Here is a 27,977-nt window from a genome sequence, read left to right on the forward strand (position 1 = left end):
CAACCAATCAAGATCAATACTAGCAATTAATGCGCGTCAGCTTAGTAATCGCAGTTCTTGCCCCCGCCAACCTCATCTTGATGTTTTTATCCTTGCAAACTTTGACTTTCTGTTGCTGTCGTTGAAACGCAATTATCACATTACTTTCACTTGCTGTCCTGCAGCGCCTTTTTTACGCGCAACATTGATATCAAGTGTCTATAGCTCTTAGATTCATTTCTAGGCTGAAATCCAGTGCATTGTCTATTATTTATTCACCTCGGCGCATCGCAAAAATGGAAGACGAGCGCTCTCGACTTCTCAGTCGCATCAGTCAACTAGCCGGTAAGACACCTGATTGATGCAGATATTTCACATCACCACCATCTAACCCAGACTCTAGGCCAAATCAACCGCCACAAAAATGAGCAGGCCGGTGGCCAACTCCGCGGGGGCGTGCCCCACGGAAGACATGCCGCTTCCAGCAGCGGCTATCATCCCTATCAACGAGGTGCGTATAGTTGCCCGCCATTCCATCCACCCATTGATTATGACTAATCAATCCTCTCCTTTCCACAGCTCGGGGCTCACGAGGAGGCTACCGCGGAAGGGGCCAGTATGCCGACTACTCAGGCCGCTCCCTTGCCGTGAACTCGTCGATTGCTCCCAGCAGCGAAATGGTGACCTCTGCCACTGCGACTACCCCCGAAACACCCTCCTTTGTCACACGTTCGGACCGTCATCTGCAACTTATCAACACCAATGTCTACGATCAAGATGCGTCGTCGCATTCCCGAGCCATATATCTTGCCAAGCAGCAGCATTTCAGAGACAAAAGCTTACGCGAGAAGGCCAAGCTCCAGTCTTTTCTGCGCAGCAAGGCTGTCTCCTCCATCGACACTAACCACTCAAATCGCAAGCAGTACACCATTGACATTTCAGGTATCAAATACCATGTGGCCAATGGTGGCAGCAAGCTTATTAAAGCCGGTTCGATTCTACCCCTTGCCCAACAACACGCTGCCTGGCCTTGTACACAGAGAGCTAACCTCTTCTCAGACAAACTCAACATGGACGGATCTACACCTAAGATGGTCAAAGTGGGCGGGGTCAAGTTCTTCCGTAGTAAGCATGGCAACTTGTACCGCGAATCCATTGTGAAAGCTCAACGGTATGTTGGCCCCTCTCATTGCCGTGGGCAGCTAATAAATTTGGACTCTAGGTATCATGGTCAGGTTACGAAAAGCTCGGAACCGTGCAAGACCTTTTCATTTTCTGGTATTGATTTTTTTCCAACTTCCTTCTTCCTACGCCTAATCGAACCACAAGCTTCGCTACTCAAGGTTGCAGATGACAGATGACGCCCTACAGCCGTGTTTGCTCTCTGGGGCTTCTTACGCCTGAAGCCGTGGCAAACAAAGACGGCCACGCCAGGCCAAATCTTCAACACTTCTCCCCCCCGTCCCCACACTAACTTTTGCTTTCCAATGTCTATAGGTTCTTGCTCCAAAGGCCCGCAATGCCGGTATATCCATGACTACAGTAAAGTAGCGATTTGCAAAGAGTTCCTTCAAAAGGGAACATGCTCCAGCGGCGACCATTGTGATTTGTCTCATGATCTCACGCCCGAAAGAACACCTACATGCCTACATTACTCCAAGGGTAATTGTTCAAACCCAGAATGTCGGTATGCTCATTCTACTACCTCTCTAGGAGGCATGGTTTGTCAATCGTTTGGCCTCTACGGTTATTGTGACAAGGGGCTCGAATGCCCACAGCGTCATGTCTATGAATGCCCTGAGTTTGGCAATACGGGCAAGTGCAACACGAAGGGCTGCAAGCTTCTTCATCGTGAGAGGGCAAGTGTTCTTCGCAAGCAACAGCAGAGAGAAGCCAACGGTGACTACACGGATGTCTCCAGTGACGACGAGTCGGTTGGTAGCGGCGATTTTGACTCGGAAGTCGAAGAGCTTTTTCACAATGATGAGGATTCCGACTTTGACCTGGATCAGGACATGGTTGCTCTATAGGCACGATGGCCTGTATCCATTCAACGAGTTGACGTGTCTGTGCTTTCCTTGCTTTGGAAGGCAGTATCACTGTTGCATGGCCAATAGGATACCCAGTCTGATGCACACGACATGAATGTGCTTGTCCATATGGGCAGACTATTACTCACAACAGGCTCGAGCAGAGCGTAAGTCCATGGCCCTCCTGTCCCTTTCCAATGTCCGTCTATAACAACAAGTCTCTCTGGGAGAGGCCTCAAAGTTATAAGCCAAGACAATGGAATGCAGACTTGGTGATTCAGGGCCCAGGGCAGGATTAGATACCCCAGGAAAATGACCAAGTCTTTTTTCATGAGTAACTAGTTATAACAACAACAAACAAGAAGGAAAAAGAAGAGAAAAAAAAGGTTATGGCAGGGAATACTGCAGACTTAGTCTACACTGTATCAGGAGAGAATAAAAAGAACATTCAAGATATATTACGCAGCAGTGTTCCACACTTTGGGTTTTTTTTGTTTCAGTTCTGTGACAAAGTCTGAGTGACCACGATTCATGGTGTGTATTCGAGTTCAAGACAGACTAACTATTACCGAAGTCTATGTACATATGTATGCATGTAATACCAAAAAATATCTAGTGAAACAAGGGGCATCCTCAATTTATGACATGTAACTATAACTCGAGTCATCCTTCTCGTGAACAATGAATAACGAGCTACAAATGGATAGCGATCGACAAGATTCACCAGGAGAAGAAGAAACAAAAAAAGACAAACAACAAACAGACATTTTGACTTTGTGAAAAATACAAAGAAATAGACTAAAATAAAATAAAAAAGAGAAATACTTGCTCAACTCCTAAACGCGCACTTCGCATCACCGCATGCCGCCGCCCGACTCGACATCGCCAGGCTGTCGATAGGCCAGCGGCTCATGGTCGGTAGCATAGCTGCACGAGCCGACACCAGCCCACATGGCCTTGTCCCTGCTGCGCGGAGCCCAGGCCCAGCCGCCGCCGTAGCTGATGGGCATGTGGTAGTAGCGAAAGGCGAAAAAGGCCGAGACGGCGCCAATGACGAAGCCGGTGGCAATGTCGGTGCTGTGGTGGCGGAAGTCGAACCAGCGCGACGCGGCGATGAAGATGGCGGTGAAGGTGGGCAGCAGCGTGAGCAGCAGCAGGTACAGCGGCGGGGCGGCGGCCTGCTGGCGCGCAGCAGTGACAATGCGGTTATGGACCATATCGCGCTTGTCGCCGCCGGCTGTGGGGTACGGAGCAATCAGCTCAATGCCGTCGTCGTTGGGGTCATGGCGCGCGCCCTCGGGCTTGCCGCCGCGGGAGCCGCCGGGCGGGCCGGTGCTGACGGTGCGCGAGGGGAAGGCGTGGTAGGAGACGAGGGGGTCGCGCAGGGACGACGGCGAGAGGTAGGGGATGGTGACGCTGAACTTTGAAGCGAGGAAGAGCGAGAGGTAGATGAGGCCGGCGGCGGCAGACGAGGCGTGGCCGCTGGGGAACGAGCGGAAGCCGTCGTCGAGCACCTCGTGGTCCTTGTTGGTGCAGATGTCGGCTGAGACCAGGTGGCCGGGCAGGTAGGTGTTGTTGCTGGTGTTGGGCAGACGGAAGCCGCCGACGTAGTACTTTGCGACGTTGCGGATGTCGGGCTGGCAGCGCGACAGCAGATCGGGGCGCGGGCGGCCCTCGAGGTTCTTGAGGCCGTTGGTGACGAACCAGCCGAGGAACAGGCTGAGGGCCATGCCGAGCCAGCCAATGTGGAGTTCCCACAGCTTGCGCTTCCAGACCAAGTTCTTGGGTGTGCCCTTGGGGACAGTCCGGCCAGGCACAAAGACAAGCGACACAACAAAGATCACCAAGCTGGGCAGCATACTGTTGCAGAGGAACAGTACAACGGGCGGCACTGTTTCATTTTCGGTGTAGGGATACCTGACGCAGCAGAAAGTGGTGGTTAGCTGACATTCAAAAGGTTGATTTGGATGCTCGAGAGTTGGCGACAGAGTGTGTGTGTTGATCACGTGAAAGGTTGGCAACCGGCCAGCGGCCAAATTGGCATGCATGTGCTTACGAGATTTCAGGGTTGTCAAGAGCAAACGGTCGCTTATTCGGCGTCAAGCCGTTCATGATGACGCAGCCAACACCAAGAGAAAGCACCACAACCCAGTCCAGGATGTAGGACCCGACCAGAATGGCCGGCACGCCTATCATGTTGAGCAGATCGGAGCGGGACTTGTTGTATCGTGGACCGGCGAGGGCGGGCGGGTATGCGAGCGGGGGGAGATGGTCGTCGTGAGGAGGCGGCGGCGGATAGTGGTGATCGAGAGGTCGTTGGTAGGGTGAGGTGGGAGGACTTTGCGAGGACTGCGGCATGTAGGACATGCTGGGGGCATAAGCGACGGGACGATGGAATAAATAAAGAGAAATCGAGCGAGGGCCAAAAATAACAGCAAGCAGGGCAGACGGTCAAGGAGGACGCTCGAGACACAGAGCAGGAGAAAAATAGGTATGGTGAGAGCGCTGGACCACTTAGTACACAGTCCAGGCGGTCCTCCTTATGTTTGTAGCAAAACGCTTGGCAAGCTGGTGCCACAGAATAAACACTGCCTCTTATTTTAGACGGGACGGATTCTAATCTGAAGCGGAGGGGGGAACGGGGGTGTACGAGTAGTGCAACAGGCCACTAGGCAAAGGATTTGTGCTGTGTAGAAACAGTTAGCCCGCACAGTCAGCACAAAGACAGACAAGAATCACAAAGATCGAGGGCGAGAGCCAGTGGCTGGGCGGGCGCCCGGGGTACAGGCCGCTGCTGAAGTACGACAAGACATCCATCTCTGCCTGTCGATCTGCCTGTGCCGAGGGGCTCGCGATTTGTCACGAACGTTGCAGCCGGCGGGAGCAAGTCTCGTGGGCAGAACTGAGCGTCGGTGTTTGCAGGTGGTGTTTTTACTGTACGTACGCATTAGCATCACTGTCAATGGGACGATCAACGGGACAAGGTAACAAAAAAAGGACAAAGACGCAGCACATAGAGCACAGTGTGGTCCTATGCGATACGAACGGCCCAGCCAAGCATAGTTATGCAGCTGGACCCCCAAGTTGCGTCTACCATCTTCGATCCTAGACATGATCGACCAAAGGGTGAAGCCGGTGTTTGAACGGGCTGTCAGCTGCTGCCAGTTGACCTATCTCTGGCCAGAGGAATGGCCGCATGTCCATCATACCCATACCGGTCCAAGTGCGTACGCGACATGCGTTGCATCCCCAGCTGGACTGCTCAGCCTCTTCCTCTTCCTCTTCCTCTTCCTCTCCCTCCTTTATATGAACTTGTGTTTGTTCTTGGAGCGCCTCCCCCCCTCTGCGGAACACTACATGCCCTCCAGACCTGGACTTGTCTCCAGATTCCCGCGCAAGATCTCTCGTGTGAACTGCCGTTCCATGTCCCAGGTCAAAAAAGCCAGACCCAAGTTTTTGCTTGCGGCCTCCTTTAACCCCAGCGCCAACAGCAACCGCCCTCTCCGGTTCCCCTTCCCATCCCATCCCCCTCGCGCTTCTTTGCAGCCAAGGAAAACGAAAGTGCCAGATTGAAACCCTGCACAAAACGAGCCTTGTTTCTGATCATTCTTGGCCAGCCAGAGACAAAAATAGCACAAAAGGAGCCCAGAGGCTGGGCCTCTCCTCAAATCCTGGTGGGTTAAAGGCCAGCCCGCTGTCCCATTTGGACGTGTGCGCGCTTGCCACGGGATCCACGGAGCCGGAGCCGCAATCGGAACCGGACCAATCCACAAAATTCACAAAAAAAGGAAATCCCGGAGGATGGTTCGAAGTCGTTTCCAGTTTGACTGGAGCACTGGGAATTGAGCCCAATGCGGGGGTCGAACCCGCAACCTTGAGATTAAGAGTCTCACGCTCTACCGATTGAGCTAACCGGGCGGGATTTGCTTGTTGAATGAGATGGGCTGTAAGATGGATGATAATCTCAAAAAATTCGAGTTTTTTTTTTTTTTTACAAATCTTGAGAGCTCCAAGACGTCCCTTTGCATGATGTAAAATAGATGAAATGAAATGAAATGACGTCTCTTTGCAGGCGACTAACAAGCGTGAGAGTCAGGGTCTGTTGTCCTTCTTCTTTGTGTGCTTGGTCTGGGTTCCATCTCCTTTCTTTGATGCATAACCTCGCTCTTTTGAAAAGTCAAGCGACATGGAGCAAAATATGAGTGGCAGGCTGGGTCAGGAGAGGTTGCCTGGAGAAGAAAAGCAAAAAAGGGCCATTTGGAAAAAAAAAAAAAAAAAGAAAAAAAAAAAGAAAGAAAAAAAGGATGGGTGCAAAGATATAGGCCATTCCTCCGTCTTATACGACACGTGTCTGGATATTTGCCAGCTGTCTTAGTGCTCATACAAATTGACACTTCCACTGAAAAGCTCCTTGACTTGGTTAGTTTATGGCACTTTGTGTCCTTCATACCATCATCTCATCAATACAACCCTGGGAGCCCACGTGAAATTGCATTGTGGGCTAGGGTTTGCACGTTTGTAAATAAAAAGGGATGGGATTGACCAGTATCGGGCTGTCCATTGAAGCTGAAACACGACAATTTGCAGCTCAAAGGAACCAAAACTAGAAGCAAGCGAGACAGGGCTCTTCGTCGGCACGCCATGAACGTTCCAACGAGCCTGACAATGGTTGTGGCGGGTCATGAGACGTTTATGTTTACAGGGACGGTATAAGCAGCGCCAAAACAGAGAGTAGTTTGTTTTTCTTTTTCGATGGACCCTTGGATACTTGATGGGTAGGTACCCAGAGTCGATCAGATTGTTTACACATGTGTGGACATGAAGTAATACAACAGAGGCCTTGAAATCAAGGTCTACATCGTCATTGTTCGAGAAGCTCAACCTGAGGCCAACAAGTCATGTAGTTAGTTATATGTAACTATGCATGTATGTAACTATGTACTTGTGATATTTTCGGTCAACTTTCAGGGAAACGCCGGTGTTTGTCATGCCCTAGCATGGCGGCCCCATTTAACATTGGCCAAAGCGCCTGGAAGCAGCGAGGCGAAGAATGCAGAAGTACGTGTAGAAGCGGGAGAAGGAACCAGGGTTGAGCCAGGGTTGAGCCAGGCCTGGAAAGGGAGGGGAAGGGAAGGGTTCTCAGACACTGCGCATAAAGGAGAGAGGACAGAGAGGTGAGAGACAGGAAGGAAGGAAGGATACAATGTATGAAATAACTCGGCAATGACAGTCAATAAAGCAGAGATGGGCAAGTATTGGCAAGTAAAGGGAAAGAGAGAGAGAAAAAGGGCCATATGAGAATTGATGCGAGATGAATGGAGATTATGGGACAAAAACTAGCAGTAGTAACTAGTTGGTACATGGTAGTAGTCTGTGTTTTTGTGGGTATTACAGCAAGCACAAACGCAGGCTGGGTGCGCACAGCATCTGCAGATGCAGGAACGGGACGGTGATGACGTGAAGGGAACTACATTAGTACAGGTATGTATGTACATAGAGAGATACAGACACACTGTTGTTGCTACTGCGACTGCTACTGCTACTTCTACTGCGCCTACTTACGCTTGAGACCGTGGCTCGTATGGCACTGAGAGAAATATGCCATCAGCCTTTTCTTCTTCTTGTATGCGGCTTCGCTGGGGCGCATTGACGAGAAGATATTTTTTTCCCCGGAAGCATTGTACTTGCTCTGCCTCGATCTCCCCGTCGGCACACGCAATACAGGGAGAATTGAGACCAAAACAACAACAAAAAAAAACCACAGACCTACCTACGGCTGGTCGACATTGTCATAACGAGATTACAAAGGGCTTCCTCGCTCCTTGCTGGGTCCTTGCTTAGATGAGGGGGAAGGAGACGTAGCAAGCAAAATGCGTGGGTTTAGAGAAGGAGAGAGAGCCAAGTGGTAGCGATGGCACTGCCAACTAAGTACAAAAGGATACCTGCAGGTTCCCGGTAAAGAGTATATGCTCACAGGTAAACGGTACATTCATTCAAATGATGTAAATGTAACTGGCAGTCCGGCCAAGAGCTACATGCATGGACAGGGCTTTGTTTGTGGTGGGTGTTCTTTGCTCGACTTTGTTTATCCTGTCCTGTCCTGACCCAAACAACCAGAAAGAAAACAAATGACTAACTAAACCTTCCAGAGCTTGCTCGGTGCTTTTCATGCTGCTCACGATCACTGCATGGCCTGCTTTTGCTTTTGCTTCTGTCTCTTTATATAATCTCCGGTCGAGCTTGTTGGCCCACTGCCCTCCCTTTCTCTCTTTTTCCCGCCTGTCTCGCCCGTCTTGAGTTGGTGATAGTCGTAGCAAAACTAGCTACCTAGGGGTTCAATAGCTGCCGTTTCTGTCGCGCCATCTCGCCTTGCTTTTCTTCCTTTCTCTTCTCTTAGGGTTTCCTAAGGCCTACCTGTACCTGTCTGTTGTGGATCAACCCTGAGCCGGCGCATTTACATTCACTCACTCACTTCCTTCTCTCTTCTTTTCTTTCGCTCTTCCCTCTGTCCACGCTGCAAAACAACATTGCCAGCAAAAAGACGCCGCCATCTTCTGTTGTCAATCTTTTGTACCGCCGACTGCTGATTGCTAACTGCGGTGCCAATTGCTGTCGTCGTCGTGACGTCTTTTGCTGCTTTCTGCCACCGGCCTGCTCCCTTTGTTATCGGCGATCGAGACGTCGAGATTCCTGTGATCCGACCGCCAGACCCTTCGCCTGCTCATTTTCTTGCGCGTGGGCGCCAAAGGGTTCTTTCTATTCTGTTTCCGTCTCCCTTGTTTGCGGGCTTTGTTGTGTCTTGCTCGTTCTGACATCCATCGTGCGTCTCTCTTTTAAGCTTCTTCTGCCTCGTCCAGTTCAAGCCCAATCCAGGGCCAGCGCCCTCCTCGTTCTGGAGTACCATCCACCAGCCTTTCGATTCCCACAAGCGCAGCGCCGCCATCGAATCGGTCCAGCCTGGTCCCAGACCTAGACATTCTTTTGAAAGCCAACATTTCAACCGCCCACATATCTGCATTCTTGCTGTATTTTTTCGGCCATCCGCACTCCTGTTTGGGCGCAAGGGAGCCTGCGAAAAAGACAGTCCGTCGCCACCTGCTCATTCCCGGCCTTGACGCTCCCCTCCTCCTGCGTCCTTCTGCCACCAAGGCCAATTTCGACGGCTTCCCGCCCCCTCACGACCTGAAGCCTGCCGTCTAGACAATCAGGGCGTGCTGCTTTGCTTGCATTTCCGTGCCAACTTTTGCGCCGCCTGACCCACAACCTGGCTCTGTCGGTATATTATTCTGCCAGCCTCAGCCTTTGAACTCTTGCCTTGTCCTTGTTTTCTTTCTCTTATTACGAGCTCATCGTCAGCCATCATTCTTGTTGCATATTGCTTGTCGATTGTCGCCTCCTGTCGTCCTGTTTGTTGTCTAGGACTGCCTGTTCTGCAGTTTCGCTTGCCCTCTGCAGCAGCCTTGAAGTTGTATTATCGCAAAAAGGACCTGCCTGCACCCGATCTGCGCGGTGATTGTATCTCGGAACCTTGCAGCCTGAATCTTCATACTCACAATGATGGACTCTAGAGTAAGTTCATATAACACTGTTGCGACCCTTTTTGATGTCTGAGCAGGATCTGCCAGATGCAGGCCAAAATGTGACTCGTCCAATCACCGCGCGCCATACACTTTCAAATTGCCTATCTTGGGAAACTCATTGTTTGGTGTCGCGTTGCTTGCATTGCATTGACCTTTGCCCATAGCAACCATGTCTGTTTTTGGGATTTGTGTGTGTGTGACTGGTGCGGGTCTTGTTTTCTTTTCGTCAACCCAACTACAGCTTCGGAATTTTTTTCGTGCTTTTCAATCACCATCTTTTTTTCTCTGCTTGACGCCCCATCTCAGCTTTTACTGAGACACAAGTTCTGTGCTAACTGTCGTCTCTTTTCTAGCCTCAGCGTTCGCGGCACATGTGGGCCCGAAACGAGAACATGGCCGGTCTCCAGGTGACCAAGGCGTCTGTCTCCAGTTCCTCGAGCCAGGCCATGGCCTGGAGAGCTACTGCTAAGCGCGGTGCCTTCAACGATCTCAGCAACACAGCCCGCGGCACTGTGGCCCTCCAGACTGTTGATAAAAACGCGAAGCCTCTGCCTGCTTCTGAAAAGACTGGAAAGATCGCAAAATCGCAAATTTTCAACCCTGTGTCTCTCAAGAAGCCCTCCGATGAGAACGCCGCTGGTGAGTCTCTGATTCGTTCTGCTCATCACAGGGTCAGAAAGACTGCCTCCATCGCTCATTTCGACAGAAACAGCCGCACCGTTGGGCAACATAGTTCGCTGTATGATTTGCCTGCTTCTAATAATATCGGTGAGGCGTACCACGAGGCTCATGATAATGTCGCTCAGGACGATGACTACATGCAAGAACTTCCTGCCATCACCCAAACCGATGATATTGTTGATGTTTCCACAAGAAACCAACATGTCGCGCAGCCTAGACATTACAGCAGCCAGCCCGTGCTGAGACAAACCACCTCTGATGCTACGTACATGACGGCCAAGCTTATCCAGCATGGCGCCCAGGAATCATCAGAGACCACAGCCATTCCGGTGGAACTCGCTCCCATGGATGACCTTATTGAGGCACTCTACGAGGATGCTTTGGAATACCACAGCGACGCCGAGACAGTGCCCGTCCAGGCGGAATCTGCTGATCAACACTATTATCAACCGTCTGCCGCGGACTCCAACGTGCATGAGTCCTTCGAAACCATCGTCGCCGATGATATCACCATGGTTACGATGGCCGACGAGAAGCTCATGTCAGCTTCTGTTATGGAAGCCGATGAGTTCTGGGATGAAGAAGAAGAACGCGATGCGCATGAGGAAATGTACGAAAACGGCCGCCTATACTGCCCGTTCCCCAAGTCCTCGGCCCGCATCGAGAGAGATTTGGAAATGGCAGTTGAATGGGTTGAGTCATCGGGACAGTTTGAATATGTTGAAGACTGCGCGGATATTAACATGGTCTCCGAATATGTTGACGATATCTTCGAGCACATGAACAACCAAGACCATCGTTTCCTCCCCAGCCGCGACTACATGACCATCCAACGTGAAATTACGTGGCCCATGCGTGCAGTTCTTATCGACTGGGTCATTCAGGCACACGGCCGCTTTAATCTACTCCCAGAAACGTTATTCCTAGCCGTAAACTGCATTGATCGTTTCCTAGCCCAGAAGGTGGTTACTCTCCCCAAGCTGCAGCTAGTTGGCGCCACTGCCTTGTTCGTCGCTGCGAAGTACGAGGAGATCAACTGCCCTTCTCTGAGTGAAATGCGCTACATTGTCGACAACTCATACTCGGAGGATGAGATCCGAAAGGCCGAGCGCTACATGCTGTTGCTGCTCAATTTCGATCTCGGTAGCCCTGGTCCCATGAGCTTTCTACGTCGCATCAGCAAGGCCGACAACTATGACATTGACACCCGAACCATGGCCAAATATTTCCTTGAAGTCACACTTATTGATGAGCGCTTTGTTGGTCTTCCGCAGTCCTTCCTGGCTGCTGCGGCCCATTGCTTGTCTCGCATGCTTCTTCAGCTGGGTAACTGGGTGAGTACCTTGGCCCTGTGCCTTTCCCACCCTTTTGTTGATCTTTTTTCCTAACAAGTTGTTCCATCTAGTCTCCAGCGCATGTGCACTACTCTGGCTACACGTACCAGCAACTTCGGCCCGCCGTCGAGATTCTGGTCGAGTGCTGCTCCAATGCTAGTACTCACCATGCTGCTGTGTTTGAGAAATACCAGAACCAAAAGTACAACTATTGTGCTGCCTATGCCACAGAAGATATTTCCCTGGGATTCCGCCCTCCTATGTTCCACCCCACGATGGACGAGATGGTTGCTTCTTTGCACCTTGCCGCCGCTGTTGCAGAAGAACGTGCCATGGCGCAACGGGACTAGATGGACCGTTTTCACCATGTCAACATTGTTGTACCGCGTCAGATGGAGGATCTGCAATTGGAGCTCTACCGAACACTCTCAATTCTCGATATCCCACCCGGTGCACCTGATATGCCAGTGGACGAAAAGAACAAGGTGTGCAATCGCATACGCGCACTTGACAACAGCCTCAAGATGCTGCGTGCTCAACACCGCGTTCTCTTTGCCGATCTCAAGGCTTCCCGCCTTCCTCCTCTGCCTCGTCCGCCCCAGCACCGCATGACTGTCGCGAGACTGAGAATGCAACAGCGCAACAAACGTGAGACACCGCGCAAGGTTGTCCCTGGCCCTCGGCCTCCCCCGATACCGTTCCGTATCTAAGTATCAGGGTTGTTGAAAATTAGAGGCGATGCTTGCTGCTCTATCCGGCTTACTAGTATTGTCGACCAACTGAAAGTACCACTCTTCGTCGTGCTCTTCTTTTATTTTGAAGCAAACGCAACCAGTGGCACATTTAGGACTGGTCTTGCCGACTCGTGCAACAGATCCCTCCTCTATGCGGCTCCGATATTTCTCATATCCCCCACCCTCTCTCTTCTGTTACGACTATTCTTACGACTGTTATGACGCTCCGACTTACACACTCTCTTTTCGTTTTTTTTCTTCTTTCTTCTCCATTAACTTTTATTACACCCTTTCGGTGACGGTGGACAGCCTTTGTCCACCCTGTCACAATTTGCTCTCCTTGCCGCTTTTACATACATACACACATACAATCTTTAGACAGGTATTATTGAGGCCCCTTTCTACTTCGCGGGTGTTCAGCCTCATGGCGAATTAATCAGATATAAATATTAAAAGGTACAAGTGTCAACGGGGAGGCATTCTCTTTTTTGTTTTGTTGTTCTTTTTCTTGCAATTGATAGCACACAATACTTAATGTTTCTTTTCTTGTCATTGTCTGCTGTTGGCACTTGATGATGATGTTTTTCTCATCTGATTTTGGTTTTGAGTGTTTGTTCTTTCTTGCGTTGTTCCCATGGCAGTTGACGTAGTTATGCATGCAAATGAAGAATGAGATAATTTCATGAACATGGCCCATGATATAACTAAGTAATAAATTCACCAGCAAGCATGATACAGGCTTCCTTTCCCTCGTGACCCTTTTCGTCCGGAAGTTGAGGCTCTTTCTGACCGTTCCTTGATAACGATACCAAGGTAGCGATAATGTGTGTTTGTGGAGGGTTTTTTTGACTGGGATCATTCGTACGCTTAGAGGTGTAACGGTAATTGTGGCAAAAGAGTGGACGAGTCCTAATGCCTTCCAAATGTTGTGCAGCAGCAGTAGTAGCGGCTCAGATTTTGGGACTGGAACTCACACAGCTTGGACGTTGCTAGGTGGTGTTGGAATTAGAAGTTGGCTTTTTTTCATTTTTTTTTCTGGGGAGACGAGGGATTTGATCCTGATTATGGAGAAAGAAACAGGCGAAAATGGCGGGGTGAACCGGAGAAGGGGATGACAAGGGGGGGGGAGGATGGTGATATACGAAAGACTGAGTATGTGAGTCTTTAGAGCTCGATGTCCTAGTGGTGAATTTGTGATCGGGAGAAACAGGACAGACTAACACTGATGTGTGGAATAAAGCCGGGCTTGTCATATTCGTGTGGAGGCTCATTAGGAAGAAAGATTGCAACGTCGAAAAGACCAAAACGGAAAACAAAACAAAAGGCGTTCGGGTGGTTCGGGGTCACGGTGGTGTTGGTTGGTGACACAGACGATTGAGGTACAGGTACAAGTATGCAAGTGGACGGGCTGGGCATTTGACATGTACAGGTACATACTGCAAGCGAATATCTCACAGGTTTGTATTTAATATAATGTGGTTTTGCCGATATAAATATACGCTTGTATGGACAATGCCCCAGCTCCTCCTACCCCGCGATTTCCACTTGCCAGGAGCAAGTGAACAACAGCTTGGTCTAAGACACAGACCAAATCGCAGCGTTATTACAAGGATGAGGCATATACAAGATGAGTGTTATAGTTGGTGAACAACTACTTGTACAAAAACACAGAGGTCCTGCTCGTTTTTGCTTCTCCACCTGTGTTGGACCAGGCCTCTAGTATTGTGTCTAGGCCGACTTGGGAGTGTAACGCCGGGTCAACGGAGCAAAAGAGACAAGCAAGACATGGACGGGACCAGGAAACCACCTGCGGCACTGGGAGATTCCCGAGCACCCCAGCGGGAATATACGCACACGACGAGAAAGCAGAGGGAGCGGGAGAGAGAAAATTAAAACAAGAAGAGGGGAGCGGAGACCCACGATAACACGTACGTACGTGCTTGGCTATTGCATGCAGGAAGAAACGACGTACACCTACACTCAAGCCGGGACTCCCCGCTATCGGCTGGAAGGAAGCTAGGCCTCTGGCTCTCGAATGGGGAGAATGGGCTGAGCTGGGAATCTCACGAGGGCGCAGAACTAACAAGCCGGGACGTGTTGGTGGTGGGAGTGGGAGAGACAGCAGCATATGGTGAAGCCGCCACCAACTGCGGCTCTACTACATCTGGACACACACATGCTTTACGTGCTGTGAAAAGCCGTCTTACAAGGACCACGGCCCACACACACACACAGGGCAGGCTTTCGTTAGATGTCGTATGTTTGTGCTCGTTAGCGAGTCACCGCCCTGGCCAGCAGAAAGGGCTCTCTGGGGGACCGGACGGAGGGCTCAAAGAGACTGGCTCTCGGGACTCTCCTGGGATGTATGTATGTATGTATGATGCGACCGAGTACAGCAGGATTGGGCGCATGGACGACAGCACTCTAGCGAGCCAACTGGAACATCAGATCGCCAGCTGGGCGAGAGCTTGTGCTTCTTCACGTAGCCTCCCTCCGTCTTCTCGAGCTGCTCATGTGACCCCATCCCATCTTGCATCGCATCCTGGGCGGTGTTGGAGTCCCTTTTGACGCTCTCCTTTTTTTTTCGTCTTCTTTGCCGCCTAAATCCCGCTATAGTTTCAGCACAGCTTACAGGTCGTTAGGGCTTCTAGACTCGAGCTACACGCACCAAAACTGCCAAAACCGGTCGCCCTTCTGCTGCCACATCCCGCTAGTCGTCACTCACAAGGTCACTATACCAGAGAAGCTGGTCCGATTTATAGCCACCCATAGCGCACCTAACCCCCGATTCCTGACCCCAGACCCCTCTGTGCGCCAGCTAATACCCACTGTAGCACCACTGCTTCAGAACTGTCGCCGCTGTAAGAAAAAAAAAAAAGGAAACAATAAAATCCCACTTGGCGTTGTTTTCTCCCATCTACATTCTTTCTCTGCCCCCCCAGGTGTTCTTGTTTGCCGGCGTCTGCATCTTTCTGTCTCGCTCGCCGTCTTTGTCTTTCTTCTTTGCCTTTGTCCCATTCTCTGCCTCAGGCTCCCCATTCATTGTTGCTGGTTCTTCTGAGCAGCCTTTCTTCTCCCGTCCGCCATTCGACTCCCCTCCCTCACCCCTCCCCCTTCCACTCTCGTTCATCACCCTCCAGAGAGAAGAAGAAACTATGACGGCATCGTCACAATCCGTGCAGGCCCGCTTTGAGGCTGCTGCCGTCAAGGATGAAGCTGGCCAGCTGTTCATGGGCCCCGAGCAGTTCATGAGCGCCATTGCGCCGGCTGGCGAGGACTATGTAAGTTGATTGCTCCCATGGCGTGACCAGCGCCAGGCCAGGCCAGGCCAGGCCAGCCAGCGCCAGAGCTTGCATTGACCTGGTGCGAGGTGTCGACAAACTACCGACATGTCTATCCACGACTGGACAGTCCTCATATTGCTCCCTGCGTCTGCTAGGCCAATCTCCCGTGGTGCCAAGCTCCAGAACTGACACCACCCGCACATTCCCTAGCACCGCATCTACCGTGACCAATACGCCCTGCTCTTCCACGTTGCCGACCGCCACAACACCGGGAAGCTGTCCCTGGACGACTGGGAGTCGTTTGAGCTCCTCTTGAGCAAGCCCGACGCCGAATACCAGATTGCCTTCCGCCTGTTTGACGTGGGCCGCTCCGGCCATGTCTCGTACGACGACTTCCGCCAGGTGCTGGAAGCCAATCGCAGTCCCGACAGCCTGCCGCTCAACCTCGACTCGCCGTGGATGCGCCTGCACCTCGGCTCAGCCAAGCAGCGCCACACTCTCAGCTACACCGAGTTTGCCCAGCTGCTGCGCGGCATGCAGGGCGAGCGGATCCGCCAGGCCTTTGCGCACCTTGACCCCGCCGGGACCGGCTACATTGCGCCTCAGGACTTTGAGCGCATTGTGCGCGAGACATCGCGGCACAAGCTGTCCGACTACACCCTGGCTCGTCTGCCCGAGCTCTGCGAGAGTGCCAATGGCACCGACAAGATCTCGTATGCTACCGTGCGAGCCTTTCGCAATGTCGTCGACAGCATCGACCTGATTGAAAAGGTCGTCGTGCAGGCCAGCGCCAAGACCCCCGACGGCAAGATTTCGCGCGACGACTTCTCCGCAACGGCTGCCCTGCATGCCCGCTTCCAGGCCTTTACCCCTGCCGAGGTTGACCTTCTCTTCCGCTTTGCCAGCCCAGATGCCCATGGGGGCGGCCGCCTGGCACCAGCCGACTTCCGCAGAGTCGTTGACAGCTCGTGGCGCAAGCCCGTTTCTCTCGCTAGCGAAGCCGTCGAGAAGGCCAAGAAGGACTCGCAATTAACATGGGGCGAGCAGGTGGTTGTGTCTTCATACAACTTTGTTCTGGGGTCGATAGCCGGTGCCTTTGGCGCCTTTATGGTGTATCCCATCGATCTGGTCAAGACTCGCCTTCAGAACCAGCGCACTAGCGGCCCGGCTGGCAATGCGCTGTACAAGAACTCGATTGACTGCTTCCAAAAGGTCATTCGCAACGAGGGCTTCCTGGGGCTGTACTCGGGCGTGCTGCCACAGCTTGTCGGTGTTGCGCCCGAAAAGGCCATTAAGCTGACCGTCAACGACCTGGCCCGCAACTATTTCACGAAAAAGGACGGCTCAATACTTGTGGGGGCGGAGATTATATCCGGCGGTACAGCTGGTGCCTGTCAAGTGGTAAGATGCCATGAACTGAGCGTTAGGGATCAATGTAAATCACTGCTGCTAACACACCAACTCTTCTCAGGTCTTTACCAACCCGCTTGAGATTGTCAAGATCCGCTTGCAAGTACAAGGCGAGGCCTCCAAGACCAATGCTGCCGTTCCCAAGCGCTCAGCTATGTGGATCATCCGCAACCTCGGTTTCTTGGGTCTCTACAAGGGCGCATCGGCCTGTCTGCTTCGTGACGTTCCCTTCTCTGCCATCTACTTCCCTGCCTACAGCCATCTTAAGCGCGACCTCTTCAACGAGTCGCCGACCAAGCCACTGGGCGTGCTGCAACTGCTCACAGCCGGCGCCATTGCCGGCATCCCCGCAGCCTACCTAACAACGCCATGCGACGTGATCAAGACGCGCCTGCAGGTCGAGGCGCGCAAGGGCGACACGCAGTACTCTGGGCTGCGCGACGCAGCCAAGAAGATTTGGCACCAGGAGGGCTTCCGGGCCTTTTTCAAGGGCGGGCCGGCGCGCATCTTCCGCTCGTCGCCGCAGTTTGGCTTCACGCTCGCCGCATACGAGGTCCTGCACACGACGCTCCCGCTGCCCGGTCACCTATCGGCGCGCAAGGAGATCGCCGGCCTCGGCGACGACATGGCGCTCCACGGCCCGTTTGTGCGCAGCCGCAATGCGCTCAAGGCCGTGCTGGACTTGGACGAGAACTTTGGCCGGGTCGCCACACCCGATGCCAAGGCGTGGAAGGTACTGGACAAGGCCGTCGAGGCTGTGTACTCGTAGGAGACTGGCCTGTCGTCTGCCTTGTCTGCTGGTCCAGCACAAGGAAGGACTTGAGCCATTCACTCGGCCGCCACTCTGCTGTCTAGCTTTTCTATATACCCCATAACCCCCCCCCCCCAAGCGCCCTGATTTCTCTGCTGCCGGACAACTGCCGTCGAGGCCAAATGCCTGGGAAGCGAAAGAAAGAAACCAAAAAAAAGGCTTGCCTCTACGCCTGTGTCCTTATTGCCTGTAATATTTCCCTCTTTGTCCTGTAACATTTCATGCCTTTGAATTATGTGTCTGGAGTGTTTTTGAGCTATTTTTCTCCCTCACTCTTTGTTTTTCTTTTGTTGTTTGTTGGGCCCCCATCTTGCATCGTGCTGTTCGTGGGAGTCTGTCTCTGGTTGCGGGATATCCTAGACGAATATCAAAGATGATCTATTTAGAGTTGCAAAAAGTGAAGTCGTCGAGGTTGAGTTTAGTTTGATGTGCCGTAAAAGAGACCCTAATATAGCAAATGGGTGTCATTCCCTGTATGTATGCAGTTAACCCTAGAGGACAGTCTTCACGATAAGATAAGAAGGGCGCGCATTCGTCGGAGCGCTTTGGCTTTGAGCACGCCTTGAAGCATGTCTTTTAGCCACCGCCTGAAATGCAACATCGTGACCAGTTTTGTCTCTGGTGCCCTCTGGCTATTGCCTCGTTTTTTAGTGAAGGGGCCTTTTTTTTTCTTCTCCTACTCGTCTTCTGTGAAGCTGCCGCTCATTAACGCCTCATTCAACGATCTTTTGCATTGTTTTTCTTTTCTCTTCTCTTTTTTTTTTCCCTTTTGTAGTAGTACCTTCAAACGCTCGCTTTCTACGGCCGATTCTTTTTTCCCTTTTGCTCTTTGTCCTGCTCTCCCTACGATAACCTGATAACCCGTGTTCTGACGACTTTGTCCACCCGGATCTCGCTCGCGCTGCTGAGTCTTTTGCGCCTTGGACGTCTCCTGTATTCAACCATTCTTTGGCGACTGGCTGCCGCTGGGCGCTTCGCTTCACCTGACTCGCGCCTCCAACCTCCGACCTCCTGCGCACTCTATACGCCCCTGTCCCGCCAGAGTAGCCGCGCTTCAACCTCACCAGCTTGGCCGACCTTGACTGGGCCGGGCTCTGATCTCCGCTGCGCCGTTGGCTTTTTCTTGCGTCTGCTGCTCCGCCGCACAACGCGCTCCCCGGCCATAGCTCCCCAGGTCCCTCTCCCCCCCTTTTATTTCTTCTCTCTCTCGAACCACAAGGCACGTTCATGCACACGGGAGCTATGGGGTTCTTGTCGATGATATCCGTGCTGTTTGGGTGGATCTACACTACATGCTGGTCATTGTCGTTCTACCCGCAGCTGCTGCTCAATTTCCGCCGGAAAACCACTGCCGGCAGCACGATTGATCTTCCTTTTATCAACACTTTAGGTTTGTTGCAGATCCCCATGTATCCGTAGGGCTAGCCCAGGTTCACCTGCCCAAGTTTCTAACGCTGCACTATAGGCTTCTTGGCTTATGTAATCTTCACGCTCTCCATGTACTACTCGCCCATGATTCGCGACCAGTACATGGCCCGCAACAGCGGCCACCTGCCGTCGGTGGCCTTCAACGACGTGGCCTTTGCCGCCCACGCCTTTGCCGCCTCGTGCGCCATAATCAGCCAGCACTGGCCGGGCGTGTGGGGCTTCGACCCGGCGGGCGCCTCACGCGTCAGCCGCTTTATCCTAGGCATCTGCTTTGGGTGCGTGGCCGGCGTGGCCGGCGTGTCGCTCGTGGTGACCAAGACGGCGAGCTTCAAGGCGGCGCGTGGCGAGCTGCTGGACCCGCGGGTTGACTGGTGCGCGCTGGACATGGTGTATGCCATTTCCTATGTCAAGCTGGTCGTCACGCTGGTCAAGTATGCGCCGCAGATCATGCACAACTACCGCGCCCGCAGCACAAAGGGATGGTCGATTGGCGCCATTCTGCTCGATTTCACCGGCGGCGTGCTCTCCGTAGCTCAGCTGGGCATCGACTCGTACCTCGTGGGCGACTGGTCGGGTGTGACTGGAAACCCGGTCAAGCTGGCACTCGGCAATATCTCCATGATGTATGACTCGATCTTTATTGCGCAACACTATGTGCTGTATGCTTCGGAAGACGATGAAGATATAGAGACACTGCTTCCGACATCGGTCTCGGAGCGGCGGCTGGATTGAACAGGCACAGCAGGCTCAGCTCGGCGCCTGACGGCATTGTATTTATGTCCTTAATTTTGTTGCATTGTTTCTATCCAACCTTTCTTTTTATATTAAACGGACTTACAGACCTGTTCAGGCAAGCCAGTCTTTGACGTCTCTCTCTCTCTTTAACTCTGTCTGCCTTGTTAATCTCCCCTTGTTTATGAAGTCCCGTGTAGCGGTAGAGCCTGATAGCCTAACTACGCTGGCCGACGGATCTCTGCCTGTCAGGCACATACTGACCAGCGCCGTGAGACGGCCGGGCAAGCCGCAGTTCTCAAGTGTTCAAGTCTGCATAGCAACCAAGGCCCAGCTTGGACAATGGACGCGAGTCCACGGGTCACGATATCCTTCTTTGGTGGTTGTTCCAGGAGAACCCAGGAGAATCTCGTTGCTGTTGTTTTCTTTGCTTCACACACTCGACACCTCTCTGTTCTCTTTCACCCTTTTTTCTTCTCTTTCTTCATAGTTTCCATCATCACATCTTCAAACTATCAATATTGTTCATTGCAAGTTGTGCACGTGTCCTGCTGAGCATCTCTCCTTCTCTTATATTTCGATAGTTCCCTTCCACACGTCTACCATCCATCCCCATCCCCCAATCATGGTCTGCGTTATCGCACCCGCCTTCTTTGCGTGTGGCCACGCTATTGGCGTCAAAATCTCCTGTGACACGGCCCAATGCTGCTTCCTCAGCACGCACATGTGCGCCGCCGCTGACGCCCGTCAGTGCGCGTCGGGCGTCCAGGCTCCGACGCCCTGCGCTGCCTGCATGTACGAGGCCCACTGCCTGCGCATGCCCGTACGTGACTACAACCACGGCCAGTACGCTGGCCGTGAGCGTGAGCGCTACGAGCCGTGGACATGGACTGTTGAGGACGACAGCGGCGGTGCTGCTGCTGCTCCTAGCGACTTCTGGTATCCGCGTGAGCTCGGCTACGACACCATCTACAAGTCGCAGATCCAGGTCTTCCAGGACACTATGGACCTGTGCTTTGCCGTTGGCGTTGTCTACTGCCATGAAAAGTTCCCTGCACCTGAGTCGGCGGGCCTGGACATCAGCGGCTTCCATGAGGATGCATTCAAGCTGTTCAACGCGTCGCGTCGTCTCCAGCTGGTTGATTCGAGTCTTGCCAAGAAAAGGCTGGTCGCCTATGGCACACCTCATCTATGTAAGCATAATCTTCACAACAATTTTAAACTAGCCCACCGCGATCTCTCTAACTTAAACATCATACAGTCTCATCTCCCCGCCACCAGTTTGCTTTCCCGTACGTGGTTCTTGAGCCTTGGACCATTCCCCGCCGCGGCTACCTTTCCGTCATGAAACTCACTGGCGATCCAATCCCCCAGCCCACGCCTGAGCAGCATGCCGTCAAGCCCACCAAAAACGACTCCGGCAACGGCAGCGCCGCGCTGACCCGCCGTCTGCAGTCGTGGAGCCTGATGTCCTCGCTCCACTCGCTGCGCCCATCGAGCTCCGACACCGACTCGTCGCTCGCCAACGACGCTCACGTCTACGACGACGCCAACGTCTACGACGACGCCACCGCCCACGCCCTGTCGACCGCCTTGTCTTCCCGCTCGCGCGCCTTCCAGGCCAAGCAGAAGCAGCTGCTGGACGAGCCCGACGCCCGCCGCGCTGCTGCTGAAGCCGCCATGGCGCCTGCTGACGGTCGCCCCGGCCACCACCCCGTCGACTACAACCGCTACTTTGCTGAGTTCTACAACCCCGCGATGAACTACTACGATGGCAAAACCCTGGCTGAGGCGCTGCTGAACGCCCAGGCTGCAGCGGCGCAGGGCGCAGGTGTGCAGGTGCCCATGCCCCCGGCGACGCCCATGGCCTTCGCAACTGGTGGTCAGGGTGAGGAGGACACCGGTTTTGATGCCCAGGCATACGAGGCAGTCTCGGACGACGCGGCGTACGACTGCGAACAGGATGGATACTATGACGATGCCGACTTCGATTCGTTCGATTCGGACTGGTAGTATTGGAAAAAGGGCAAGGCCTAGTTCGTTCCAAATACGAATGTAGTTTTATGATTTGTCGTACGTGCACATTTACTGGTTGTTTCTTGTCTCTTACTCTGTGTCTGTGGCCTTTGGATTTCTCGACAGCTACGCCACTAAGTCTATATACAGTGAAAGCAAAATGTTTATTTACAAGGTATCTGTTACGCAGTGTAGTAGAGTACACAAGTCCGACGTCTATCGTATCATGCCATGGCTTTATACTCTGCCGGTACGCATGGTGTGTTTCTAGACAAGACAGCTAAGCCAAGAAATCTAACAGAACAAGAACAAGAAAACAAGGCCTCTGCTGTATCAATGAGGTGGATATGTAAAAAATGAAAATCATGAAAAAAAGGAAAACAAATGAAATGGGAGGGGGGATCATAAAATAAAAGTCGCATAAGACCCGGGCAACGTCACACAAAAAGCAATACTCGATAGTCTTTCCTAGACCACAGCCGCCAGATTTGACGGCTTCAGGGCTGCAAGATGGGCTGCAATGGAATTGGGCACGGAGCCAGACTCGATGCTCTTCTGACTTGCAACGTCGGACATGGGCAGCGTCGACGTCGACAACGACGACGAAAACGACGTCGACGACGTAGGCGCCAACCGGGCATCCGGCTTCTCATTAGTAGCAAGGCCCTTGGTCTGCACAAAGGCACTGGAGCGCACGTGGTCGGGGTTGCGGTTGTAGTACTGGTCGATGATGGGGTGCACCATGACGGTCTGGCGGGAGATGGTGAGGACGGAGTTGGTGGGCACGTTGATCCAGTTTTCTAGCCAGTGTTAGTAGACGGACTGTTGGTAGGACAAATAGGAGGGCTCACCTCTCTCGAATGTCAGTGGCTCGCTGGCAACCAGCACGATATCGGCTCCCTTGTCGTTGCGCTCCATGTGGTAGGCATGGCCCTGTATCTTGCTGTCCTTTCCGTCCAAGGATGTAGATGGCTTGAGCTTTTCCTCCCATTGGGTTCCAGAGGAATAGTATAAACTGGCCGCCTCGTCGGTGGCCGAGCTGATGTAGCGGGTGCAGATGGTGCTGTGGCCATCAGTCACTGCAAAGTTGAGCAGACTCCGGGTATCAACGTCCTCGTTGTCGTAAACGCTGGCGGGGATGCTGTCGGTGAACTCGTTTATCTGGCGGATAGTCTCGAGCAGGGCCTTGCGCAGCACGGTGGGCCCGAAGCCGCCGGCCTTGGGCTCGGAGCTGGGATCGTGGCCCATGCGCTCAAGCGTGTCGAGGAACAGCGCAAAGGCCCACTCGCTGTCGGTGCCGCCGCGGACGCTCAGGTACCACTTGTCGGCGAGCCGGGCGCCCAGACGGCGCTTGATGTGCTTCCAGCCGCCGAGACCGCCGTTGTGCATCCACATCAGGCTGCCGTGGGTAAAGGGGTGGCAGTTGTCCTCGCTCAGCGAGCCCTCGGTGGTGGCGCGCACATGGGCAAAGATCAGGTGCGAGGCAGTCTTGGAGGCAATGCGCTGGAGGTTGGTGCAGTTCCAGGCTGGGATGGTCGAGGTGAACAGGCACGGGGCACTTCCCAGCTTGGGATCGGTGTAGAAGCCAATGCCGAAGCCATCAGCATTGTTTTGTCCACGGCGGGTATCCTAGACAAGAGGGATCGGTTAGTGGGATGGCTTGGGATAGATGTGCATGGCCAGGGAGCAGCACACACCAGGCGCAGACGGGAATCGTAGGACTGGCGAAGAATAGAATGGGCGGGATCGAGAATCAGCTTGGATAGCAGGATATCATCGCTGCCTTTATAGACCTGTAAGCCGGGGATGTTAGTTCAGTGGCCGCAAAGTGTCAGTGCGTCCGTTGCAGTGGAGGGCGTACTAGAAAACGGCACATGGTTGCGGAGATGAAGAGCCAGCGGGAGACAGAGACGGAAATCGGCCGGGAGATGCGGTGTGTGAAGGAAAAGAAAAGGAAAGATTGTACAAGCCAGCGGTGCAGAAAAAACGTTGCGAGTCGCGTGTGGTTGGGTGCAGCCAGGCCAGCAGATAAGGAGCCGGGCTGGGATGACGCAATTGAGACGGCCAATGGAGCAAGGGCACGTTCGTTAAGAGTCAACAGCCCAAACCCGCTTAGCCAGACGAAAGGGAAGCGTGCTGGCGGTAGAGTGAAACAAGGCGATGTAAGCGACGCTAAAATAAGAACCGGTCGGCTTTTGCAGAGACGCTGGCGCAACACTTGTGGCAGTGGATGTGAACAGGTGGCGGCGATGTTAGCTACAGAAGAGGTTCCGTAGTGTCGACATAGGGCTGGGCCGTTGTAACTAAAGTCGATATCTAGGGTTAGACAGATGTAGGGTTATTTAAACACAGTGTGTAACACAGTTGTATGCACGGTAGCACAAGCCGCTTGCTGCGGGACATCCACCCAAAATGCCCCGCATAGCACAGTGCAGCACAGTGTGCATATCCTCAGGCCGCCGTCTCTGACTCTCCGAGCCACCACGGCGTCTCAGCCAAAGCCACAGCATACAACGGTGCAACTTCGAGTTGAAGCTTTAGGCCTGCGACCTTCTCTGAGACCAACGCTCGCTGTGCCCGAAAGCCTCTGCTACCACCCCATAAAAGAGCTCCAAGCTTGTGACGCCCACCATTCAAGGGTTTCCCCGCCAGGAAAACCAAGCGATAGCAGGGATCCCACGGTATATCTCGAGACCCAATATAGCCAGAACCCGCTGCCCGCCAGCCCCTCCAGTTTTGTTTTCACAGCCGGAACACCACGAGCGAGTGCGAAGACTCTTGCTGTGGACTCAGTCACGACCCTTCTTGTCTCTGAAACTGCCACGACGTCTCTGATAATTGCACATCTCGACCAGCTCCGCTTCCAACCCATCCGCCCGCCCGCCTCCTCGGCCCGTTCTCTTCTCTTGCACATCCTCTCGCCACCATGAGCGGCCGGCTGCTCGCCCGGGGCCGCCTCCCCCAGCTTGGCCGGGTGCCGAGCCAGACCCCGCAGCTCTCGTACCGGTCTCCGCCATCCACCCACATCACGCCCGGGACCACCGGCTCGCCGCCCAGCGCCGCCGCCTCGCAGGTCCGCACATACTTGAGACTCCCCACAGCTGGCCTGCTGCGTGCCGACGCTGCCGTCCGGGCTACTCGCAAGCGCCTATGGCTGCCGGGAAACGCCTTCCATAACGCCGTCATTGTGCGCAATGCGTCGTTTGGCCGCTTTCTGCCCAAGCTGGTTGTCAAATTTGTGCGCATCCCCGCCATGTTTGGCGGCATCGCTATTGGCGCTTTTGCTTGGGTGCAGTACCAAGCCAACCGTACGTCATAGATGCCATAGAGCCGATTATTGCTTGTTAAATGCTTTGGACTATACTGACTGATATTCCCACGGGACAGAGGCCGGCGCCTATGCAATCGACGTATTCAACAAGACCGTCGATGGTATTACCGACGTCACCTCCAATATCTTTGTCGGTGCCAAAGGTGTTGCTGATCAGACCATGCAAGGTTGGCAAAATACCAAGGAAAACATGCCCGAGTGGATGGCCAATCTCATGACTCTGCACGAGCAGATTGGCACTGGGGAGGGCGACTCTGGGAACGGCTCTGGAAACGGCGGCCCGAACCCCAAGCAAAGCAGAGTCTCTCCTGCTGCTGCGGCTGCCGGTGGTGCTGCCGCCTACAGCTTTTCAGACGATGGCGACTCACGCAAGCCCGAAGAGTCTGCTCGCGATGACCAGATGATGGTCCTCACCAAGAAGATGATTGAGATCCGCAACATCCTCAAGAACGTTGGTCAGAGCAGCACGTTGACTCTGCCTTCGATTGTTGTCATCGGCTCTCAGTCCTCAGGAAAAAGCTCTGTTCTCGAGGCCATAGTTGGTCATGAGTTTCTACCCAAGGGCTCCAACATGGTCACCCGCAGACCTATCGAGCTGACCTTGGTCAACACCCCCGACTCGAACGAGGAGTACGGAGAGTTCCCTGAGTTGGGTCTGCGCAAAGTCACCGACTTTTCCTCCATCCAGCGCACTCTGACCGAGCTCAACATGGCTGTATCTGAGAGCGAGTGCGTCTCAGATGATCCAATCTTGCTGTCCATCTACTCCCCCAACGTTCCCGATTTGTCGCTGATCGATCTGCCTGGCTACATTCAGGTCGTCGGCCGAAACCAGCCGCTGGAGCTGAAGCAAAAGATTGCAGAACTATGCGATAAGTACATCCAGAGACCCAATGTGATCCTGGCCATCTCCGCGGCCGATGTTGATCTGGCCAATTCGGCAGCTTTGAGAGCCTCCCGTCGCGTTGACCCCCGCGGCGAGCGCACTATTGGTGTCGTGACCAAGATGGACTTGGTGGATGCGGCCCGCGGTGCCAGCATTCTGACTGACACCCAGTACCCCCTCCGCCTTGGCTATGTTGGCGTGGTATCCAAGGCTCCGACTACCGTTGGCCTGTTTGCCCGCGGCTCAACAAACCTGATGTCTGCCATCACCAAGAACGAGAACGGCTTCTTCGGCTCTCACCCAACCGAGTTTGGCAGCGACTCTGGTGTCAATGTCGGCACAAACACCCTGCGTAAGAAGCTGATGCACGTGCTAGAGCAGACCATGTCGTCTAGCCTCCAAGGAACTAGCGATGCCATCCGCCAGGAGCTGGAAGAGGCCACCTATGAGTTCAAGGTGCAATACAACGACCGGCCGTTGTCTGCCGAGTCGTACATGGCTGAAACCCTGGACTCATTCAAGGTGGCCTTTAAGCACTTTACCGAAGAGTTTGGCCGCCCACAGATGCACCAAATTCTGAAGAACGAGCTCGACCAAAAGGTTTTGGATCTGCTGGCTGCGCGCTACTGGAACAAGCCTATCCTTGATTTGAGCCCTGCCCGTCTGGAGCCCGACAGTATCGCCGAACTTCCTCGTGCGGACCCCGACTCGCTGTACTGGCACCGACAACTTGATGCGTCGGTGTCTGCGCTGACCAAGCTTGGTGTTGGCCGTCTGGCCACCACTGTCGTAGCTCATTCGATCCAGTCCAGCATTGACAGCCTGATCAACGGCTCGACATTCGTCAACCACCCTTTTGCTCGCCAGACCATCAACCAGGCGGCGTCGACAATTCTCAACGAGCGCTTCTACAGCACCTCGGACCAGGTTGAAAACTGCATCAAGCCGTACAAGTTTGAAATCGATATTGAGACGCGCGAGTGGAACCAGGGTCGCGAGAACGCGTCAGTGCTGCTCAAGAAGGAACTGTCTGACTGCGATGCGGCGCTCAAGAACATGGAGAACCAGGTCGGCGGCCGCAGGAAGCTCCGCGAGGTTATGAACTTTGTCGACAAGGCGCGCAAGGGCGATGTGGTGGTAGAGGGCGATGGCCATAGTGGAGCTGGCGGCTTCAGCGCGGCCCTGCTGACCAAGGGTGAGTTTCTTTACCTGTCTTTTTTGTTTCATACCTATACCCACCATACTAACTCTTCGTTTACAGGACGCGAAGCAATCTTCCTCCGAGACCGCGCTGACATCATCAAAATGCGCCTGATGGCTGTCAAGTCGAAGCAGTGCGCCGACCTGACCAACAAGTACTACTGCCCGGAAGTCTTCCTCAACGCCGCAGCGACCAAGCTGGCGTCAACGGCCGTTCTCTTCCTCAACGTCGAGCTGCTCTCCGAGTTCTACTACAACTTCCCGCGCGAGCTGGACCTGCGTCTCGGCCGCCACCTGAGCGACGAGGACGTCGAGCGCTTCGCCAAGGAAGACCCCAAGATCCGCAAGCACCTCGACGTCATCCGCCGCAAGGAAATGCTCGAGCTCGTGCTAGAGAAGATGGAGAGTCTGAAGCAGCTGGACGGAAGTCGCATCGTCGACTCGGGCCCGGCGAATGGCCGCGGCGGCCGCAACGCGGGCAAGAAGGACCAGGAGCGTGGCCGCTGGGGTCTGTTCTAAGATGAACACATCTCTTGTCTCT

The 27,977-nt window shown here is 53.6% G+C and overlaps 9 protein-coding genes across 9 annotated transcripts; 7 read left to right on the forward strand and 2 right to left on the reverse strand.

Annotated features, from left to right (window-relative positions):
• Positions 1 to 275: 275 nt before the first annotated feature.
• BROUX77_001721 (uncharacterized protein) lies at positions 276 to 2,009 on the forward strand (the record flags this gene model as incomplete). The annotated part of the gene is made up of 5 exons (XM_073746182.1): positions 276 to 324; positions 383 to 490; positions 559 to 1,150; positions 1,477 to 1,504; positions 1,758 to 2,009. The coding sequence occupies 5 exons, from the start codon at positions 276 to 278 to the stop codon at positions 2,007 to 2,009; spliced, it is 1,029 nt and encodes a 342-aa protein (XP_073606803.1).
• Positions 2,010 to 2,863: 854 nt separating this feature from the next.
• BROUX77_001722 (uncharacterized protein) lies at positions 2,864 to 4,376 on the reverse strand (the record flags this gene model as incomplete). Its single annotated transcript, XM_073746183.1, has 2 exons — positions 2,864 to 3,926; positions 4,066 to 4,376. 2 exons carry the CDS (start codon positions 4,374 to 4,376, stop codon positions 2,864 to 2,866), a joined length of 1,374 nt encoding a protein of 457 aa, XP_073606804.1.
• Positions 4,377 to 9,563: 5,187 nt separating this feature from the next.
• Positions 9,564 to 11,954, forward strand: BROUX77_001723 (uncharacterized protein; the record flags this gene model as incomplete). Its single annotated transcript, XM_073746184.1, has 3 exons — positions 9,564 to 9,578; positions 9,943 to 11,604; positions 11,676 to 11,954. The coding sequence occupies 3 exons, from the start codon at positions 9,564 to 9,566 to the stop codon at positions 11,952 to 11,954; spliced, it is 1,956 nt and encodes a 651-aa protein (XP_073606805.1).
• A 42-nt stretch (positions 11,955 to 11,996) lies between these two features.
• BROUX77_001724 (uncharacterized protein) lies at positions 11,997 to 12,314 on the forward strand (the record flags this gene model as incomplete). Its single annotated transcript, XM_073746185.1, has 1 exon — positions 11,997 to 12,314. One exon carries the CDS (start codon positions 11,997 to 11,999, stop codon positions 12,312 to 12,314), a length of 318 nt encoding a protein of 105 aa, XP_073606806.1.
• Positions 12,315 to 15,493: 3,179 nt separating this feature from the next.
• BROUX77_001725 (uncharacterized protein) lies at positions 15,494 to 17,801 on the forward strand (the record flags this gene model as incomplete). Its single annotated transcript, XM_073746186.1, has 3 exons — positions 15,494 to 15,619; positions 15,833 to 17,023; positions 17,094 to 17,801. 3 exons carry the CDS (start codon positions 15,494 to 15,496, stop codon positions 17,799 to 17,801), a joined length of 2,025 nt encoding a protein of 674 aa, XP_073606807.1.
• Positions 17,802 to 19,085: 1,284 nt separating this feature from the next.
• On the forward strand, positions 19,086 to 20,003 carry BROUX77_001726 (uncharacterized protein; the record flags this gene model as incomplete). The annotated part of the gene is made up of 2 exons (XM_073746187.1): positions 19,086 to 19,233; positions 19,309 to 20,003. 2 exons carry the CDS (start codon positions 19,086 to 19,088, stop codon positions 20,001 to 20,003), a joined length of 843 nt encoding a protein of 280 aa, XP_073606808.1.
• Positions 20,004 to 20,628: 625 nt separating this feature from the next.
• On the forward strand, positions 20,629 to 22,016 carry BROUX77_001727 (uncharacterized protein; the record flags this gene model as incomplete). Its single annotated transcript, XM_073746188.1, has 2 exons — positions 20,629 to 21,196; positions 21,265 to 22,016. 2 exons carry the CDS (start codon positions 20,629 to 20,631, stop codon positions 22,014 to 22,016), a joined length of 1,320 nt encoding a protein of 439 aa, XP_073606809.1.
• A 471-nt stretch (positions 22,017 to 22,487) lies between these two features.
• On the reverse strand, positions 22,488 to 23,895 carry BROUX77_001728 (uncharacterized protein; the record flags this gene model as incomplete). Its single annotated transcript, XM_073746189.1, has 4 exons — positions 22,488 to 22,819; positions 22,871 to 23,648; positions 23,717 to 23,812; positions 23,881 to 23,895. The coding sequence occupies 4 exons, from the start codon at positions 23,893 to 23,895 to the stop codon at positions 22,488 to 22,490; spliced, it is 1,221 nt and encodes a 406-aa protein (XP_073606810.1).
• A 1,050-nt stretch (positions 23,896 to 24,945) lies between these two features.
• Positions 24,946 to 27,955, forward strand: BROUX77_001729 (uncharacterized protein; the record flags this gene model as incomplete). The annotated part of the gene is made up of 3 exons (XM_073746191.1): positions 24,946 to 25,327; positions 25,407 to 27,431; positions 27,498 to 27,955. 3 exons carry the CDS (start codon positions 24,946 to 24,948, stop codon positions 27,953 to 27,955), a joined length of 2,865 nt encoding a protein of 954 aa, XP_073606811.1.
• Positions 27,956 to 27,977: the final 22 nt, after the last annotated feature.

Source organism: Berkeleyomyces rouxiae (assembly GCF_048999995.1).
Source record: "Berkeleyomyces rouxiae strain 22BRR77 chromosome Unknown BrBRR77_ptg000002l, whole genome shotgun sequence".
NCBI classification, from domain to species: Eukaryota; Fungi; Ascomycota; class Sordariomycetes; order Microascales; family Ceratocystidaceae; genus Berkeleyomyces; species Berkeleyomyces rouxiae.